Here is a 21,354-nt window from a genome sequence, read left to right on the forward strand (position 1 = left end):
CATGTTTATATCAACTAGAGGGTTCTCTGGAAATAACTGCAAGTATTTGAGGTGGGGGAGCAGGGGGAGGCGGTTAGGGCAATGTTGTGAACAGCGAACATCCTAGAGCAGCACTGGGGTTTGCTCACTCTGCATGCTGGCAGTGGTAGCCCCAAATCACCCAGGGCCATGGTTTGGTTCCAGAGAAGAATGTTCAGATTCCAAGTATTGTTAAATTGAAAAGATAGTCAGCAAGAATCCTATGCACTCTTGGAACTAATTCCTTTTTTCTATATATTTTTAAGGTTTTACTCTAACTTTTATTTATTTTCGGGTGAAATATCTGCACTCTCTCTAGGGATGTAATCATTTTAGCACCTTTTATTCCTTTTCTCCCCAGCGTTACTGGGGAAGATACACATTCAACAAATTATCATTTATTAAATAAAAGGGTACAAAGCACCATGAGCAAGAAATATAGGGTGCCCACAATGGAAACCCAAGATATACAGCATGTGTGTGCACACAAACAGAACAGAACTTGAAATGAATTTATCTTTCCTCTACCTCAAGCGACAGCTTTGTTAATTCATGACAAGCCACATAAATAGCTTCTATATAGGACTTGTATGTATGCCTTTTCTGTTGCTGTTTACAGTCACCTGGTAAGAACGAGCAAACATGGGTTCTACTTATGTCAACAGGCAGAGTTGCTACAGTATATTTATTCAAAATAAGTGGTTGTTAATGGGTTCTGATGTAAATAGACAAGATACAGATGCATTTATGAATTTGGATGTCTGCTTACATAAGCGATAAATCATGGTGGCTGAAAGCAGGTCACTGGGAGCCAGATTGGCTTCTGTTCCATCCTGGGTCCACTATTTACTAGCTGTGTCATCTTCAACACTGTATCTGTAAAGACCATAAATCTGCAAAGATAAATAAGGACATTAGCAAACTCATAGGTTGTTATGAGGATTAAATAAGTTAATAGAGGGAAAGCACTCGATACATGTTAAGTGCTTGCCACGGGGTAAGTGCTCCACAAATGTCCCCTATTGGTTTTGTTCACATAAAGCAGTAATATTGTATTTCATAGATAAAGGTGGGATTTTTGTCAGAAGTATACCAGGGTATGATTTACTGAGTATAGATAAGTGTCTAGGAATTTAATTCCACATTTGTTACCTTCAGGGCTGAGATTTAGTTAGGGTGTTAAAGAGAATGACAGTATTTTCCGAGTTTAAATATGACATTTACTCTGGGATTGTTAGCATAGGAAATAGTTACAACAGGAGTAGAGAGTCTTCATGTATGCGGATTCCATTAGACTTATTTTCGAAAAATACATTTCTCTAAAATAAATAGATAAAATCTTTTAAAAAATAGATAATTTCTCTATTTGAATGTATTGTGTCTCATTTAACCTAATCGTGACAAATTAAGGAAAGAGGTGGTAGAGTATGAAAAGCTGATGGAAGCTTTCAGTACGTGGAACACCTTAGAGTACATCATCAACAACAGGTTGGGTTTTTTTCCCCCCTCAGACTTTGTGCTTCATTCTGGAAGAAACCAAGAGTATGGCATCTTGAATTTCTTCCCTGGGTAATTTAAAACCCAGTTATATTGTGCACAGCCGCTGCACACATCATGTTACTTGAGTTCAGCATCAATTACAGTTACAAATGAAACTGGTCATGTGTTCTCTTTCATAGCTGTTACTATTCAAATCAAACACCCAAGTCAACAAAATGGTATGAATATTTATGACCATAAATCTTTTTATTAACTCTTTAGTTTGGGCTTTAAAAAAAGCCCTCATTTTAAATTCCTAGTTCTACTCTACTCAAATAGACTATAATAGCTAATACATACCCAGTCCTTACTATATTCCAGGCGCTGTTCTAGACACTAGTGTCACTCTTACGAGAAAACTGCACAGAGTAGTTGCAGCCTTTAGATAACACAGCAACCTCAAGAAGAAGAAAGTAAGGGCAGTACCGAACACTTTAAGAATATGGAGTCTATAGAGCAGTGTTCTTTGTATAGCATTTTTATACCGACATCTAGTTTTATGATCTAAAAACCTTATATAATTTATTACTAGTCTAGGAAGGAGAGTGGCATTTTTCAAGGACTAAGGTCCACTTGGTCCGTGTCTGATGCCAATTAATCCATAAAACCGTCCTCATTCTGCTGCTGTGGAAAATAAGCAACAACAGAAAAGTAATAATGACTTTAAAGCATAATTCAGTTATAAGCACAGCCAAGGAGACGGAAGACGAGTCCCTCAACACCGCTACTTCCCAGCGCTCCCCGCTGGGAGCACTTGTCAGCTCTCCCTTCTCCCCCCGCGGGCGGAGCACTTGCCGGGCGCAGAAGGGGCGGACCCTGCACCGGGCCAGGAGCTGGAGGCGGGGCTCCGGGACTCAGGGGCGGGGCTCCCGGGAGCCGCGGAGCCGACCTGTGGGCCCCTGGCGGATACTCGCAGAAGGCGGACCGCGCACGGAAGTGGTGGGCAGCTGGGAAGGAGCAAGCGAGCGGCAGTGTAGCGGAGTGCTGCGGCTCACGGGCTGTGCGCACGATGAGACCGGGAGAGGAGCGGCCCGTGGAGGGGGGCGCCTGCGTCTCCCGGCTGGAGCTGCTGAAGCTGCGCGCCGCGGAGCGCATCGACGAGGCGGCCGAGCGCCTGGGGGCCCTGAGCCGCGCGATCTGGAGCGAGCCCGAGCTGGCCTACGAGGAGCACCGGGCCCACGGCGTGCTGACACGCTTCTTCGAGTGCGAGCCTCCGGCCGCGTCGTGGACCGTGCAGCCGCACTACCATCTGGCCACGGCCTTCCGCGCCGAGTGGGAGCCGCCGGGGGTGGGCGCGACGCCGCGCCCCCTGCAGCTGGGCTTCCTCTGCGAGTACGACGCGCTGCCCGGCATCGGGCACGCCTGCGGCCACAACCTCATCGCCGAGGTCGGGGCGGCGGCCGCGCTGGGCGTGAAGGGGGCCCTGGAGAGCCTCCCCGGGCCGCCTCCGCCGGTGAAGGTGAGGTGGGGCCCGGGCTCGGGACTTCCTTCGGCCGCCTGGGCCGGGCGGGAGCCGGGGATCGCAGCACTCGGCGCTTCCCGTGCGCATCCGCCCCGCAGGGTCCCGGCCTCGCCTTTGCCACAAGGCTGAACCCCTGAATAGAAGTCCATAGCTCACGCGTTGCCCGCCCAGCGACATGCTCCAGATTTTTGTTTTCTCTTACGTAGTTGTAAACGATTGAGTAGAGTCTCCCTAAGGAAAGAACGGAGAACCGAGCCCGGTTTTCGCTGTGATTTATTTTTGGTAACAGAGGTAACCGCAATTTGCTGACAAGGTTGTGCAATCTCTGGAAGAAGTAGTTATTGTGGGGAGACCTATAGTCCCTCTTTATTAGGCTCCAAAACATCTTTTGTGTGTGGTAGTCGTAGGAGCTGTTGTGATTCGAATCACTGGTTTCTGGATAGGAAATTTTCAGTCATTAGAACTACCAACCACCCCACAAAAAGTGGGGAAGTGAATGAACATTTACTGCATAGGTGAGTTTATCCTTAAATTTTAATATTTCATGATTTTAAGAAATTTCTCCTTTAAGCGGGGGAAATGCCGTTTATGTTTGTTATAGGGCAAGTTTAATCTTGTGTTACTGTGTTTTTTCAGATGGTATATCCTTCATTCTGTGAGCTAAGATACAGTCGTCTCCATTCTGCTTAAGGGCAAGACCGAGGTTTTCTTTTCATATTATGTAGCCCGTTTTTTCCCCAATGTCAGTAACTTTTAACAGTTTCATCTTTTGTGGCTTATTCTCTTTTAGCTGCCTTCTCTTTTCTGCTTCTGGGGACTTGTTTTTGCATCTGGGTAGGTTTTTGTTTTGTTGGGGGTGGTGTCCTTTGCCATTGCATGAAACACTGGAGAGATTTAACTTTAACCAGGTTTATGAAAGATTCAGGGAAGTCAGCAATATTTAACTTGAGAAGTCATCAGATGTAAGGAGTCAAGGGTTTAGAGTAACAAGTAGGTTAATTTGAGTGCTTTATAGATTTCCAAAGAAGGTTCAACTTTGGGAAATGTACGCATTTGAAGGGTAATGCATAGTTTTAGCAAGGTTATCTTTCCTCTCTGAGAATGGAGTTTATGTTGACTCCCTTAACAAGCCAAGACGTTTTCCAGCTTGTTCCACTGTATTCCTATACATGATCTTGAAAGTGTATTAGTTGTTTGTAGATAATTTTTCTTTGCTTTAAAAAATTGTTTGAAGAAGTTAAGCTTAAATATCAAAGTAAAATGTTTATTCTGTAAAGTTCTCTTTTGTTTAATTAGGTGTTTGGTGACCAGTAAGTCTGCCTGGTTGAACTGGTGGAATCGAATTAGTAAGTTTGTGTAATAGTTGGCTGTTTCTAACTGGGGCATTAAGGTTTATTTAATGCTCTTCATAAAAGTTTAATGAGTTAAGACCTTTTAATGAGGTATCTCAGTAAGGAATCAGAGTTGAGGCCTCAGGATCAGGACATCTAATCCCTGCTCTGCCTGGAGACTTGCTCTGTGTCCTGGGGCAAAACACTTCACTCCTTGCCTCAACACCACCATCCCTGAAATGATGACACACATCGTTCACCTACCTCACAGGGTTGTTGTGAGGATAACTTGTAAGTAACTGGAAAGTTCTTTACCAGTAAAATGTTTATGAATAATTATACACATTGCTAAAAGACTTAGTCAAGAAGACGCTTTAAGAAACAAGTCCTAAAGAATTTTGAGGAACTCAGTAGATAGTATTTATCTTTTTTCATCTTTGCCATTAATTATATAAAATTCAGTTATAAAATTAGGAAAAGTTTCCTGTTGTAGCTTTAGTGCATCCTTTGCACCAGATTGGTATACTAATGTAAATTTAAATTAGTGGTTAATTTAGCACTATAGATTTATGCCCACTGCATTATTTAAGTGTCAGAGAACAAAACCTCTCTCCGCATAGTTTAAGGACTTTAATGTAGGTTGTGAATACATATGCAAGGGAACCTGTTTGATATTTTCCTCCAAGGATTTTTGTTGTTGTTTTGCTCTGACACAGGTATTTCCTTCTAGGTAATTGTCCTGGGAACCCCTGCAGAAGAAGATGGTGGTGGCAAAATTGATTTAATTGAAGCAGGGGCTTTTAAAAATCTTGATGTTGTTTTTATGGCCCACCCATCCCAAGAGAATGCTGCTTATCTACCTGATGTGGCCGAACACGAGTGAGTAATCAAGTTGAAATCAGCTCCACTGTGGAAAACAGCCTCTTGAAACACTTACATGTCCCAACTGGAGACTAAAGCTCCATATTTATACATTTAAAAAGTAAATTGAAAAATGATGATGTGATGCCTTACTTGATTTCTTTTGAATACCATTTGGTAAGCCTCTTCTAATTGAGATTTAATATGGTGTTCATAATTAGACTGTTAAATGGTGCCTTTAGAATAGCAAACAGAATATGTTGACACATATTCTACTTTTTTAAAAAGACTTTTTATTTATTTATTAGAGAGAGAGAGAGCACGAGCAGAAAGGGGCAGAGGGAGAGGGAGAAAGACTGAAGCAGACTCCACACTGAGCACAGAGCCCGAGGTGGGACTTGATCCTGCAGCCCTGAGATCATGACCGGAGCCAAAACCAAGAGTCGAACACTTAACAGACCAAGCCACCCAGGCGTCCTAGCACATATTCTGCTTTATTTCTATTTTTTTTAAATATTTTATTATTTATTTGAGAGAAGAGAATGGGAGGTGGGGAGGGACAAAGGGAGAGAGAAGCAGACACCCCACTGAGCAGGGAGCTGATGCGGGACTCAGTCCCAGGACCTGGAGATCATGACCCGAGCCGAAGGCAGACGCTTAACCATCTGAGCCACCCAGGTGTCCCCACATATTCTACTTTAAACTGAGCAATTCAGGAAAATATCTGTCCTTTAATATGGGCTTGTCTTTGCAACTGAATAGATTTGTAAGTGACAGCTTTATTAGACTTGGGAAGAAAACACACTTCTCTGTTTATTGTAATTTGAGTTCTTTGCAAAGAGGGTAAATTATATTTCTGAGAGAGAATACAGAAACTAGCCAGAGAGAATACATAAACTAGTGGAATTTGCCAGTATATACTTTTCTGACTTGTCTGGTATGACGTCTTATTTATTTTTCTCTACATTGAGGAGCTCACTTCTTTGGTACTTAGGAGCATGGATCATTGAAGTGGTTTGAATTTTGTACACCAGAACTTTCCGTCATAGTCGTGAATGATCCAGTTTGTGGGCCGGTCTCAAGGAGCCACTGCTCAGCTGCTTCAGGAAAACCACATATTCTCCTCCGGGGAAGCTAGGGATTAATAGCCGAACCATTCCAGCGGAGCTTCTAGATTGTACTCAGTTACCGTACATCTCAGCATCCCATGAGGCCTTGTTTTCAGAGGATGACCATTTTAACTGTTGTGGTATCTTCGTTCTTAGCCCCAGGAGTTGGTGCTGTGGCAGTAGGAAGAATCTTTCCACTTTGGATTTAGGGGTAGTGTATACTAGTACATGTCTGGAGAACCTTAGAGGTTAGAAGTCTCTGCCAATGCCTCTGGCTAGAAGGGGCATGCAGCTGCAGGCAGGCTTCCCAGCCCATTAGCCTTCTAGGACTTACGAGGTAGGCTTCTAGGCCTTGATCCTCATAGCAGCCCAGTTGGCCTCAGGCCTTGTCTTAGTGTCTGGCTTCTTAGCTTTTTCACTGGCCATCTTTTAAGACAGAGAAGATAACAAGAACTAAAATTAAATAAAAAAAAATTACTAATCTGTTAATCCTAAAAACCTCTAACGGTAAGATAAAGTACTATGTCCATTTGACCACCTTTCCCACATCCTGTCCCTTCTCCAGAGGCATATATCCTTCCAAGACTTTTTGAGTATATTTATAAACATAAATAGGTACACATATAAATTGGATTTTATTTTATTTTTTAAAGATTTTATTTATTTGAGAGAGAGTGTCCATGCATGAGTGGGAGAGGGGCAGAAGGTAAGGCAAACTCCCCGCTGAGCCTGACTTCCCTGCTATGCCAGGACCCTGAGAGACCTGAGCCAAAGCCAGATGCTTAACCCACTGAGCCACCCAAGTGCCTCATAAATTGAATTTTAAAGGAGGATTTTCCCCTTAAATATGCTGCTAAATATATTGTTGGTCTGGCTCTTGCTTTTGAAAATGAAGGAATATGTTTTAAAAATTATCCGATATCAGTTTGTTTAAAATATGTTTTTAATTTTTTTAATTTTTAAATTTTTTATGTTTTTATTTAAGATCAGTTAGCTAACATATAGTACATCATTAGTTTTTGCTGTAGTGTTCAGTGATTCATTAGTTGCGTATAACACCCAGTGCTCATCATAAAATATTTTTTTAAATAGGTTTTCAAATATGCTCAAATACTAATGTTGGTATAAAATGACCATTAACACTTCTTTTCCTGTCGTTTATTGTGCTTTAATGGTACATAGATTTGAGCTCTGGGAGAAATGGTGCTAGAGCCATTTTCATAAAGATCATCCTTTTCCATTTTATATTTATCACCAGTTTTGTTAAAATTCCCGTTTCAGAAGCGCCTCGGTGGCTCAGTCATTAAGCATCTGCCTTCCGCTCAGGGTGTGATCCCAGGGTCCTGGGATCACAGAAGCCTGCTTCTTCCTCTCCCACTCCCCCTGCTTGTGTTCCCTCTCTCACTGGCTGTCTCTCTCTGTCAAATAAATAAATAAAATCTTATTTAAAAAAATTCCAGTTTCAATATAATGGTGATAAGATATATCAAGGAAATAACAGGTGTCCAACAAAATCTTAAAAATGTGTTTGGATGCTTTTACTTGTTTTTGTTTTGCTAACAGAATGTTTTGAATTTGTCAAGAAATATGAGCATGCCAAGGACTGTTGAATCTAGTCCATTAAAAAAAAATAAGTCTCGAGTAGCTTTTTAATAATTTAAATGTAGATACTATTAGTTAGGCTTAAACAGTGTTGTCTAAGCAAGTCGTGTTTATAAATAACTATTTCATATGCAATCCTTTCTTTAAACCTTATTTTTTATTGTATCTGAGTAGTTAGATTGATATGAGAACTTTCTGAAAGTGGAATAACGATAATTGATAAAATTTTGAGATATTAGTGATACAGTTGTTTTGGAACACTAATAAAATATTAGGAGCACCTGACAATGCTAGAGTATCATAGTATTGTGAGTGTAATCTGCTCTCCAGAGGTTGTCTCAACTCATTTCAAATTGTCACCTATTTCTGTTTTCCTTTACCTTCTCCTACCCTTAAGACAGAATTATCTGAGTTTTGCAGACCTTTGATATGGCGTTACCACAGTGCAGTGTAGGAGGAGACAGGAGCCATCTTTTTTGTAATTCCAGCACCTAATACAGAATTGCATGTTTGTTTGACTTGAGTGGTACGCAGATTTAATTTGTACAGAAGGTCGACTGAGCAAAGTTGTCTTTTTCTCTCTTTTTTGGGGAATGCCATCTTTGTGTCAGTCACTATATTACATAGTAGTAAACCATAACTAAGGTAGATAAATTGTTATTTCTACAAATGATTTGCAAATAAAAATTCCAGCAGTCTGAATTAATTCTGAATACTTGTTGGGTAATTCTAATTACAGTACCTGGATTTTCTTTAGTGATTTTGAAAAGAGTGATTCCAAATGGTGTTTTATTTCCTAGCGTGACTGTGAAATACTATGGAAAAGCATCTCATGCTGCTGCATATCCCTGGGAAGGAGTAAATGCATTAGATGCTGCTGTTCTCGCCTACAACAATCTGTCTGTGTTGAGACAGCAAATGAAACCAACCTGGAGAGTTCATGGTACGAATGTCAACTATTTTGTGTAATAGATGGTGCTTAATATATTTCAGTGCAATGTAATTAGTACTTAAGTTTTAAAAATTGGAAACATTTTATGTATTTCATATGAATATTCCAAATTTTTTAAACATTTTCAGAAATTCACGTGACAGAATACTAGGATGTTTGTATATATTGGGTAAGAAGACAGTTAAGAGTATTTATGTATAAATAGAACGGTCATTTTGAGTGTTACAGATAATGGTTTTATATAAGGACATACATGCTTTCTGTGGGTATTTGAAAGTTGAATTTTGATTTTCCAGTTATCCTCAGTGTCTTTTAATGGGAACAGATCATTTCCTCCACTTAAAAAAAGTTATGGTTACTGGTTTTATTTTCTCAAGTGCTGTTAATCCTGAGTAACATCTTTTTAAATTATGTGTAGCCCCTTAATGTAACGACAGTAATAAAGTACTATCTTGAAGGTCCGAATTTTTTTTTTAGTTTATTTTCTTATCACTTGGGATATTAATATTCTTTAATATCTGTTCTTTACCTGATTTTGTTATAGGCTGAAATTAGTTTGTAATTGCACTTTTACCAATTTTCTTAGGTTTTTTTAAGAGAAATATGTAGAAATAATGTTTTTGAAAGGAGGTCATATAAATTTAGATTTTGTATAGCTATATTAGTTACTACTTTGAATGGATAAATTTTCTTTCTCAGTGTAGTTCCAAATAAATGCATTTGTTTTGACTGTTAATAGTGCTTAGTGACCTTTGACCTGCATTGGTTTCTTGCTGGCATAAAAATTATGTTCTCATAATTTAAATGCCATTTAAAATATTCATTGGATTCTGGAAGCACAAGGGTAATTACAGAACCTTATACCACTTTTTTTCCCCCTTAGGTCAAAAATTTTTCAAAATGTACAGTTGTAATGAAGCCTACTGAAATAAAGGTCTCTTTCAGAAGGCTGGATAGTTATAAAAGTTTTTAACAGTTTCTTTATAGTCATGCAACATAATTTCTTAATATTATATAAATTCCTTAGAATAAAATACATCTAGACAATTTTTTTTCCTATTAGCTAGAAAGTATTACCCTATGTATAGAAGCTTTTGTACAACACATCAAAATCTTTGATTGGTATTATCTGAAGCTAGTAAATTTAAATTGTTTTTCTTCATATACATACTGGCTGAAAACTTTTAGGTGTACTTTAACCTAAAGAAATGGTCTCCAAGCTCAATTTCAGTAATTTGGTTCTTTTTCTAGGCATAATAAAAAGTGGTGGCATAAAACCCAATATCATTCCCTCTTACTCTGAACTAATCTATTACTTCCGTGCGCCCTCAATGAAGGAACTTCCAGTTTTGACCAAAAAGGCAGAAGATTGCTTCCGAGCTGCAGCTTTGGCTACCGGGTGTACAGTAAGAACTTTTAAGAGTTAATCTAAATTATAATCAGAGATACATATGGGGGCTGGGGTTGTTAAATTAAACTGTTATCAAGTTAGATTAGAACCCGGGGCGCCTGGGTGGCTCAGTTGGCTAAACGTCGGACTCTTGATTTCAGCTCAGGTCATGATCTCAGAGTCGTGAGATTGAGCTCCATGGGGCTCTGCACTCAGGGCGGCTTCTTCCCCTCCCCCCCCGCAGGTGCACGTGTACATGAGCTCTCTCTCTCTCAAATGAATAAATAAATCTTCTTTAAAAAATTAGATTAGAAGCTACCTTGCCCCTTATTCACTTGGCAATGTTTTGAATATGTAAAATCAATTGACTGAATAGGTGATGTGAAGGTCTTTAATTCGTAGTCCTTTTACTCAGTGCCCACGTAGGGAGGACTACAGTACACTGTTCTCAGAAGAACTCTTGATAGTCTGAACTACCTGCTGTTTTGCAAGGTGTAGCCTTCCTTATTGGCAGTTATGTTTGCAGAATTACTCAGTATAGTTCCTACAAAGGGAACTTTATGGCAAAATCAGCAAAAGCTATTCTTGGTGATATGTGCAGTAATGATACAAATACTTAGAGCTTGCTGGAAGGTTAAAATAGATGCAGAAGTTAGTGAGGAAACTTTGTTCGTTTGAACCATAAAGTCAGTAACATTTATGTACCGATCATATAAGGCATACAGTAGAATGAGAAGCTTCAGAATTACATAATCTTGTCCTGGGAGGAGCTGGTAGTCTAGTTGGCGAGCCAAGATCTGGATCGCTGCCTCCCAGCCTACTGATTTTGTAACCTTAGGAAACATTATTACTCTCTCATTATTATTGCATATGTTTAGGCCCCCATTTTATCTTGAAAAATGGAGATAATATAATCTGTCTTTGGGTTCTTGTGAGAATTAAATGAGGTGTTTGTTAGGAGTGAGGGCCTACCTCTCATCCTTACTAACTGATTTGTTTCTGCTCTTATTAGACTGGAGATGTATGATTTATTCAGATGGTAATGGTGTCTCACAGTAGCAGTGATTCTTGGGCAGTTTAAGTGTCCACAAAGTAAAAAAATTAATCATTCTTCCCTTACTGATTTATAATTGTAAATATAAATACTTATAGAATAAATACATGAAGTATTTTCATTAGCTAGTATCACAGGGTATAATATTCCCTTAGATTGAGGTTCATTGTTATTAGGTTTTAACTTAAATTTGAAATAGTCTCTCAGTAGGTGCACCTGGGTGGCTCAGTCGGATAAGCGTCTGCCTTCGGCTCAGGTTATGATCCCAGGTCCTGGGATCGAGCCCACATCAGGTTCCCTGCTTAGTGCAGAGCCTGCTTCTCCCTCTCCCTCTCCCTCTGCCATTCCCTCTGCTTGTGCTCTCTGGCTCTGGCTCTCCGTCAAATAAATAAATAAATAAAATCTTTAAAATAGTCTCTTAATAATTTTTTTATGTATTGGCTGGCTTGTAATATATGACCAGGTTGTCATTATTTCTAACTAAAATGTTGCTAAGAATAGAAGAAATGTCCACCGTGCCATTTTATAATTGGCTTTTACTGGTGTTATTGGTATTACCTTTCGTTTGAGGAATTGTTACCCATTTGGATTTAATCAAAACTAAATCTGTAAATCCTCTTTAACTGGCCATCTATGAACTGCTTGTAAATCTTCACACACTGAAATGCTGAAATTAATAAGTGAGGACCGGGGTGCTGGCTGGCTCAGTTGGTAGAGCATACAACTCTTGATCTCAGGGCTGTGAGGTCAAGCCCCTGAGTGTAGAGATTACTTTAAAGAATAAATAAATAATAAATGAGGACCATAGTCAACCCTTCTTCATGTGAACCTTCTGTCTTTCTCTCAGGGTACTTTTAAACCTTTCAGACCAGGCAGTGGGGTCAGTGTCAGCTTGTATTTTGGATATGAGTAAAGCTTAAGTTTTTCTTTTAGAGGCTACAGCCTAGAGCAGTGTGGAGATTCCTGGGCTCCCCCCACACCCTACCGAAGTTACTAAAGTTGAGATTCACTGGCCAGTAGAGCAAGGTGACATCGTGGGTTTGGTGCATATATCACACTAGGAGATAGGGTCCCAGGGAAGTCTCATTATAGAAGAGACTTTTTTTTTTAAAAAAGATTATTTATTTATTTATTTGACAGAGATAGACAGCCAGCGAGAGAGGGAACACAGCAGGGGAGTGGGAGAGGAAGAAGCAGGCTCCCAGCGGAGGAGCCCGATGTGGGACTCGATCCCGAAACGCCGGGATCACGCCCTGAGCCGAAGGCAGACACTCAACGACTGAGCCACCCAGGTGCCCCAGAAAAGACATATTTTTTAAGGGTAAAATATTTGAGAGAGTTTATATCTGGAAGGGAAAGTGTGCCCTTAAACCTCTTGCTGGTTTGAAAATTAGATAGTGAATGAGTTTTTTATTTCAAAACGTGTTTATAATTTCTTATTAGGTAGAAATTAAAGGTGGAGCACACGATTATTACAATGTTCTTCCAAATAAGAGCCTCTGGAAAGCTTATATTGAAAACGGGAAAAAACTGGGAATAGAATTTATTTCAGAAGATGCAACGTTGAATGGTTCTTCAGGTAATTAGGTTCCTTCATATATACTATATTGTGCTGTTTGAGGAAGGAAAATACCACCTTTGGTTAAATGGTTTTGTTTAGCAGCTTTGGAGGTAGGGAGGTATTGCTCTTGTTTTTAATAATATTTTTCACAAACCTCACGGTTAGGGGAAAGAACTAAGGAACTCTTCAGTGAATGTAAAGTGTTAAATGAACAGATTTGTCTTTAGAAATAACCAGCATACTTTTTCCTTTGTATTCTAAATATTTCTAGTGTTTAAATTTGTTTAGTTCTAATTTTTAAGTAAGCTTCTTAAAGAAAAAGTAGAATTTTAGTTCATTCTCCACCAGGCAGACTAGCAAGTAGTTATAAGGGGGCATTTCAGTTTCTAAGGTGTGCCTGTTATGGTTGTTTACTAATAGTTGTTTAGTAAGCAGCTATTAGAATTTAAATAGTCAACAGTGTATTGAGGGTTATTTTAGATTTTATTCCTTTTAAAAGCATCATTACTAATATGTTTGCATGTTAGAAATGTATCTCCTAAAATATAATAAGAGATGTTGATGAGGTGGACTCAAAAGGACTTGGCCATAGAAATGGGGTGTTGATGTCATTTATTGAGATAAGGAGTTCAAGAGAAAGCAGGTTAGGGTATGGTATGTTAGTATATATTAGGATGTTAAGATTGAATTGCTTTTAGGACTTTTAAGTGGAGCTGTTCAGTAGCCTATTGAATCTGGAACCCCCAAAAGATGTCTAGGTTGGAGATATAGAAGTTGTCAATATCTGAAAGGTGATTGAAAACACAGGAGTTTTTGAGGTCACCCAAGTACACAGAGAAGAAGCCCAAAGATGACTCCCTGGGGATTACCAGCACTTAGGAGACAGGCAGAGGAAGCAATTTAGAGGAGACAAAGCCAGTCAATCAGGAGAGAGTCAAGTCATGGAAGCCAAAGGAGTAGAGAATTTCTAGAAGGAAAGGAGTGGTATATCATCTCAGGTATATAGAGATTGGATAAGCGTGGTCTGGTGTTCATTGGACTAGCAATTAGAAATTCATGGATTGTCTTACCTTTTCAAGGATCTACTGATTTTGGAAATGTTACTTTTGTGGTTCCTGGGATTCATCCATATTTTTACATTGGATCTGATGCCTTGAATCATACTGAACAATATACTGAAGCTGCAGGTAAGTGTTCTTAGAAGCGAACGTGTCGGCATATGCTCTCTTTTTGTGGTAGTAGCTGCCCGTTCCGTTTAGCCTGTTGTTACTTCATTGTCTAACATGAGCTCAGGAAATACTGTATTGTGGTGGGCATTTGGAGAGGCGGTTTTGATATCGAGTGCTAACCTGAAACCAGTACAGTAATTTATAATAAATACAGCGTTTTCTTCATTTATTTTCTCCACCGTTTAGGATCCCATGAAGCTCAGTTCTACACTTTACGTACCGCCAAAGCTCTGGCCATGACTGCGTTGGATGTTATTTTTAAACCAGAGTTACTAGAGAGAATCAAAGAGGACTTTAAATTGAAAGTTCAAGAAGAAGAGTTTTTAAATACGGTAGAATAAAAAGAAGATCTAGGAGCCACTTACGGATCATTAAGAAGTAATGATTTTTTTCTTTAATCTTTTTTAATGACGGAGGAGGGCATCCTTAATTTTTAGTCTTAAGGGAGTCAAATTCCTCTTACCTGAAAAGTGAGGACATGATGTGGAGAACACACATGACCTCATCTCTAAGGTGAAAATTTTCAGGGCACCAGGCTGGCTCAGCCAGTAGAGCATGTGACTCCCGATCTCCGGGTCATGAGTTTGAGCCCCACATTGGGCATACAGTTTATTTAAAAAAATTAATTTAAGTAATAAAATTAATTTAAGTAAATAAAATGAAGATTTTCACAAATCTATGTTTGATGCAATTGTGATCTTTTAGGAGCTGATATGTGTGATGGCATCTCGTTTTTTTCTTTTAAGATTTTATTTTTAAGTAATCTCTCTACACTCAACTTGGGGCTCAAACTCACAGCCCCACAAGATCAAGGGTCGCACCCTCCACCGACCGAGTCAGCCAGGCGCCCCAGTGATGGCATTTCTTAAACAACTTGGATGATACATGGCTTATCAGTGATAATATTTTATAAATTCAATTGTTGTATAAGTGTATTTTAAAAGATTCAAGGGATTTCAAACTTTATATTCAGAATTGACCCATGAAAGATTTTTTTTTTTTTAATTTTTTGGTATAGGGTGGTGAAATAATTTAAAATTCAAGTACTAAATTTAGGGAAGGTTCATTCTGAGTATCTGACCGTATCTGTTTTGGTTTAGAGAATCTTTTCATTGATAATAAAAGCGGGTTTTTAATCAGAAATGCTGTGGGAAACAACTGGAAACTCTGGTACAAAGAATAAGCTTCAGTTAAATCATTTGAAGGAAAGTGAAAATTTTTTTAAATTAACTCTGAGAAATGGCATTAAAGTGTCATTCCTAATTCCATATTTGCGTAATAGGAAAAAATGTAGACGGGGTTAGACTCTCTGTGACGTGTTTGCTTTGTAGCTCAGTGTGCTCTGGAGGGCTTAGTTAGGAAGAAGCAAAGTCTGTTTGCTTTGACTATTAATGTCATGTAACTGGTCACCTCTGCCCAGCAGCCCTATTCAGGCTTCTACTTAGAAGCCGCCTGTCCAGTTTACTGAGTTTAGGGCACAGAATTCTAAGCCTTCTTAAGCCCCATGCCTTCTCAATACTAGTTTTAAAGTATTGTGCGTTTTTCTTGGTTCTTAGTGTGAATTCCATGAACACGATAAAAGAATGTGAAAAAAAAAGTATCTGGTAAAGCAAATACTTTAAGCTGTGAATATAGTAAAGCTCTAGTATACTTTATTTTAAAGGGAGTCCTCAAATTTGAGTGTATTCCAAAAATGGAAGGTAAAAGAGAGACAAGTGTTTGGCCTGTTACAAGTAAGTCACTCGGGGCCCCTGAGCGTTGAGCTCCCCATTTGGAAAGTTAGATCACTCATCCTTACAGTCCTTTGAACCCCTAATTCCTATTCTATCTGAAGTTATTTAAAGTTGAAAAAGAAGGAGAGTTAGTAGTTGAGAATTGATTTTCTTCTATATCAAGGGACTACAAGCTATGGCCTCATTTGACAAGCACCCAATTTTATATGGCTGGCATGCTAAAAATAATCTTTACATTTTTAGAGAGTCATAGGAAAAAAATATCAGAGACCAAGACCAGATCATGTGACCCGTAAAACTGAAAATATTTACTATCCGGTCCTTTATTTAAAAAAAAAATTTGCCAGTCTCTGTCCTATATAACAGCAAAATAAAATCAGTTTCTGTTTGACTTACGTCATATAATCAGATCGTCTCCTAGGAGAAAACTGCAAGCCTCAATTGAAAACACAGAGACAGGGGTTTAGGTGGCAGTGCCCTGGTGTTGACAGTTGTAACTCGTCGGTGGTCTGTCCTTGTGTGGAGTTCTGGCACCTTCAGAAGTTTGTTTCTTTTAGCATTGACCTTCACTGTGAGATACAGCTCCCCTGATGCCTGAAGATTGTCCTCTATGCAACCAGGCTTCCAGCTCTTCACATCAGGGTCTTCCGTGACACACCTTGTCTGATACTTTGCAATCTCAAAGAGCCGTGGTTGGTATATATTTCACAAACAGGAGAGGAATCAGCAGAGGCTTCTGGCTGAGAATTGGAGATGGCCAAGATCGCCGGTTTCCACAAATGGAATGAGTTTCCTCATTATCAACTTAATAAATTTCTCAACTACAGGTTTTCAATTCCTTATGTAAGTCCTGCACGCTAAGGAACACGGTTTTATTTCATAAAGCCTCCATAACATTCTAGAACAGTAATGGTTAACAGGAACCCAACACGCTAATACCCTCCTGTTTTTTGTGAAGTGTCACACGTTCATTGTTGTTCATACAAAGCGTTTGTTGTTTGTGATTGATTTACTTTTTAAAGACGACGGAGACAAAATTTGGAGGTTCGGATTCCGTCGTTACTGCATTACTGGCGCTCTGCTAAGTATTCTTGCTGAGAGAGCGAGGTGTGGAGCTGGAGCTGGTGGCAGGTGTCTTCTGCATCAGCGCTCTCCGCCGTAACCCAGGGTGCGGAGCCGATACGGAGCCGCCGCTAAGATCTGCATCCCACCGCAGTTTCTGTAATATTGTATTTTCCTTCCAGTTTTCGAAACACTTGGTCAGAATACGGGTTTATTCATTGGAATACGTCATGGATTAATCATGTCAGCAAAGAGGTTGGGAACTGGTGCTCTAAAGTCTAGGTAGAGGTACTTTTTTTTAGTACTAGATTTTACCTTGACTTCTTACATCATTTGACTTTAGTAGTAGTTAATAGAATTCAGATTTTTAAATCCCTCTTTATTTTCTATATACCAGTGAGTTGATTGAGCCACATTACACTAAAAAGTATAAATAGGGGCGCCTGGGTGGCACAGCGGTTAAGCGTCTGCCTTCGGCTCAGGGCGTGATCCCGGCGTTATGGGATCGAGCCCCACATCAGGCTCCTCCGCTATGAGCCTGCTTCTTCCTCTCCCACTCCCCCTGCTTGTGTTCCCTCTCTCGCTGGCTGTCTCTATCTCTGTCAAATAAATAAATAAAATCTTTAAAAAAAAAAGTATAAATAAACATGGACACAAATGCTGGAGTCAAAAATCTCATTTCAGAGGAACCAGTGATCACTAATCCTCAGGATGCTGTTTGAATATAAGAGAGCGCTTCCTTTGTAATGATGGATTTTCCTTTTGGAGCTCTTAATTACTGCATGACTGACTCTATGCCATATAATGAGACTGAGTATAGCTGATGTTTAGCTTGCCTCTTTTCAGACTGCTCTTCGTTTTTAAATACTACCCATATTTTATGGAACTACTCAGGAAATGTATCCTTTTAATTACTTCTTTGTATAACACTCAAAAGGGCTGAGGCATTTAGGATAAACTAGAACGTTGTCGTGTGTTTATGAATACTTGTGTAAACTGACAGTGTGTGATTTCCCACAGTCTTCCAAAGGCCTGTTGAGTTATCGATACGTTGACATTTTAGCTGTTGTAGTTTCAGTAGTTGGGTTCAGTGAACATTTGTGGAGGACTGCTTACTTCTAAGCTCAGGGTGGTAAGAAGAGTTAAGCGTAAGCCTGAAAACGCTTCTGGTTGGTGGGGAGCCCTCGTAAGATTTACTTCATCTGAGCAACCCAGGTATTGAGGGAACATCTGAAAGCTACTGTCTTGGAAATGTTTGAGAAGTGTTTCTAAAATATTTAAAAATACCTGAGTCACGTCTCTTTGGATAGAAGAAATTGATATTAAAAGCCCTTTTTTTTAAAGGATGATTGTCTAATACTCTTTAAAAAAATCTTTCTGATACTTGTGTTTTATACGTTTCTTACTTTTTACCCAAAGCATCTCTTTAGTCTTCTGGAAAGTGCCCTGCATTGTGTATGAGCCTTCAAATTACAAAACACATTTTCATTGTAACATAAATCTGTTATCTTTGTGCTGGCTAGCAACTCTTTATAAGGCTGTAAGGTCTGATAAGCTCCGTCTCGATCTCTTTCACATACTTTGGGCCTTTTGCAGTTCATTTGAGGATGATGCATTTTGCTATGTATGACGTTAATATTTTCAAGTAAGCAGTCTCTACCACCATCAGGTGATAGTAGTTCCTGTAATATTTTAATACATACATATTAAAGTGTGTGTGAAAATCTAAAATGGTAATAAATACGTTTAATAACAGTTGTCTTGTGGTTGTTTTCAACGTACATGGAGATAAGAAAAGACATGAACCTAATGTACAATTTCTCGATTACCTTGTGATATATTATTCTCTTATTAATTCATCAGTTTTACAGATGAGGATTTGCTTTTAAACTGTAAATGTCGGGGCACCTGGCAGGCTCAGTCAATAGAGCATGGGACTCTTAATCTCAGGGTTGTGAGTTCAAGCCCCCCATGTGGTGTGGAGTTTACTTAAAAAACTAAAGAAAAAAAAATAAATGTCATATTACTCATATAATGGAGAATTTTTTATTTTTTATTTTTATTTATTTTTATTTTTATTTTTTTAAAGATTTCATTCATTTAGTTGACAGAGACAGCCAGCGAGAGAGGGAACACAAGCAGGGGGAGTGGGAGAGGAAGAAGCAGGCTCCCAGCGGAGGAGCCTGATGTGGGGCTCGATCCCAGAACGCCGGGATCACGCCCTGAGCCGAAGGCAGACGCTTAACGACTGCACCACCCAGGCGCGCCGTGTGTGTTAAGAGAAGGTCCCATGTAAAAAAAAAAAAAAATTATATATATATATAATGTATGCATATGCATATGTGTATGTGTATGAAGAACCTGTGATAGAAAATCATCCCAGGCAGAAAGAGATTGCAACCATAGTTCTCTTGGGTTTTTATCTCTGGGTCTCTCCCATCAGATGTTAGTCCGTGGTCCAGCCTCTGACGTTGCCATGTCCCCTTTGTCGTGAGCACTCTATGAAGGTGCACACACGAATTGTGCCTTTCCACAATGTCAGCTTTATCTAATCATAAAGCAAAGATAATTATAATTTAAAAGTATGTTCAGCGTTCCAAACTCAGTGACATTTCCCCATGTGATTACCTTGACTTCTTACCGGCCCACAGAGCAGAACGTAAGACAAGCCACACAACAAACAAGGTAACAGAAGGTTTTAGGAAACAAACAGAAGTCAGTCTGTGGGTGCGGCTGAGGTTGAGATAAGGCCTGGTTCTGGTCGGGGTCAGCTTCGCACATACTGCTTATTATGCTCCAACAGTAAGTATCTCTGTTCTGTTCAGAGATAATCTGGCAGCTGCCTTTTTTAAGTAGTCGGGGTCATGTCCGAAGAGTGACAGTTTGCTGCAAAAATCCTCTCCATTTCAAAGTGATTTTAATCAGCCATGGGCCCCTGCTCCTGCTTGTGGTTGTTATCAGTTCTGGGGTGTCAGCTGATGCTGATCCCGGTGATATCTCGTGGCTACAATACCCTTTTTTTTGAAAGTAGGCTCCACACCCAGCGTGGAGCCCAACATGGAGCTTGGACTCACGACCCAGAGATCAAGGCCTGAGCTGAGATCACGAGCTGGACACTTAACCGACTGAGTCACCCCGGTGCCCCTCTGCAGTACCCTTAACTGCGTGCATCATTGCTTAACACGGGTTCCTGTTTGAAACAGACTCCTGCTTGACCTGAGTGACCCCATCTTGCTCTCTACACCCTTCCGCCCTCTGCCACTTACTAAGTTCTCCTGGCCTAAATATGATTTCTTTTCTCCACAGATCCAAGATGGGACAAAAATTAATTTAGGAAATCAAAGGGGAAAAAATAACAAAAGCCTAGAAATGAATTCACAAAGCACAAATATCTTATTCTTTTTTTTTTAAGATTTTCTTTATTTGTTCATAAGAGGGGCAGGATGGGGAGGCAGAGGTAGAGGGAGAAGAGGCTTCCCACAGAACAGGGAGCCCGATGCAGTGCTCGATCCCAGGACCCTTAGATCACGACGTGAGCCAAAGGCAGACGCTTAACTGACCGAGCCCCCCAGATGCGCACAAATTTCTTATCCTAAGATGACAGGAACATAATTTCACTAACAAGACTTGTTTTCTGTCCTTACCTTGATTTGTCACAACCATATTTATTATCTTTAATATATGGCCTGATCTGTGCATTCCCACTGCTGGGGAAGTCCGCTTTCTGCATACTCAAAAGCATGTCCTACACGTTTAACCAGATGCTGAAATTTTTGTTTTTTGTATTTTTGTTTTGTTTTGTTTCTTGTTTTTTTTTTTTTTTAAAGATTTTATTTATTTATTTGACAGAGATAGAGACAGCCAGCGAGAGAGGGCACACAAGCAGGGGGAGTGGGAGAGGAAGAAGCAGGCTCACAGCAGGGGAGCCTGATGCGGGGCTCGATCCCATAACGCTGGGATCACGCCCTGAGCCGAAGGCAGACGCTTAACCGCTGTGCCACCCAGGCGCCCCTGTTTCTTGTTTTTAATAGTCTGAAGGATCCCTCTTGTTTTGGGCTCATTTGCAGACAACCTTCACTGAGCTCAGGGTGGGCTGAGGAGGAAAAATCTTACTCTGATTCTGGTTGCTAATTCCTTTCCTGTCCCCTGAAGAGCCAGTTTACCCTCGAAGGCCTCTACAAACTGGCGTGGAATTGACATGGGTGGGGAGGCCTGGGAATGTAGAGTGTGGGGGGGTGTCATTTAGATGATGGTGAGCCCTAGAGTTTTAAAGACAAATCTGGAGCTGAAGATCATGTATGCACAGAGGACAATCTTAGTGACCAATACAGCAATCACCCAGAAAAGAAAGGTACTACACTGCCTGAAAAGAAAACCTGTCCGAAATCTTTCCGGTGGTCATCAGGCCCTGCTGGACTTCTGTTTCCTTTTTATAGGTGAGATTCCCCTGT

General features: G+C 40.0%; 1 protein-coding gene across 2 annotated transcripts; it reads left to right on the plus strand.

The window, feature by feature from the left end:
* Positions 1-2,456: 2,456 nt before the first annotated feature.
* PM20D2 (peptidase M20 domain containing 2) lies at positions 2,457-18,658 on the plus strand. 2 transcript variants are annotated; one of them, XM_045807074.2, is made up of 8 exons: positions 2,457-3,016; positions 5,081-5,229; positions 8,723-8,865; positions 10,126-10,280; positions 12,762-12,897; positions 13,959-14,066; positions 14,295-14,486; positions 16,399-18,658. In XM_045807074.2, the coding sequence occupies exons 1-7, from the start codon at positions 2,567-2,569 to the stop codon at positions 14,447-14,449; spliced, it is 1,296 nt and encodes a 431-aa protein (XP_045663030.2). In that variant the 5' UTR covers positions 2,457-2,566; the 3' UTR covers positions 14,450-14,486; positions 16,399-18,658. The 2 variants fall into 2 exon arrangements, with proteins under 2 accessions (XP_045663030.2, XP_045663029.2); XM_045807073.2 differs by having other exon boundaries at positions 14,295-18,658.
* The last annotated feature ends 2,696 nt before the right edge of the window (positions 18,659-21,354 follow it).

Source organism: Ursus americanus, chromosome 11 (assembly GCF_024610735.1).
Source record: "Ursus americanus isolate L20-20 chromosome 11, mUrsAme1.1.p, whole genome shotgun sequence".
Classification (NCBI taxonomy): domain Eukaryota; kingdom Metazoa; phylum Chordata; class Mammalia; order Carnivora; family Ursidae; genus Ursus; species Ursus americanus.

Coding starts and splice junctions, on each gene's coding strand:
- PM20D2 (XM_045807073.2), top strand. CDS start 2,567: ATGAGACCGGGAGAGGAGCGGCCCGTGGAGGGGGGCGCCTGCGTCTCC. Junction 10,281..12,761: donor CTTTGGCTACCGGGTGTACA/GTAAGAACTTTT, acceptor ATTTCTTATTAG/GTAGAAATTAAAGGTGGAGC. Junction 12,898..13,958: donor AACGTTGAATGGTTCTTCAG/GTAATTAGGTTC, acceptor TACCTTTTCAAG/GATCTACTGATTTTGGAAAT.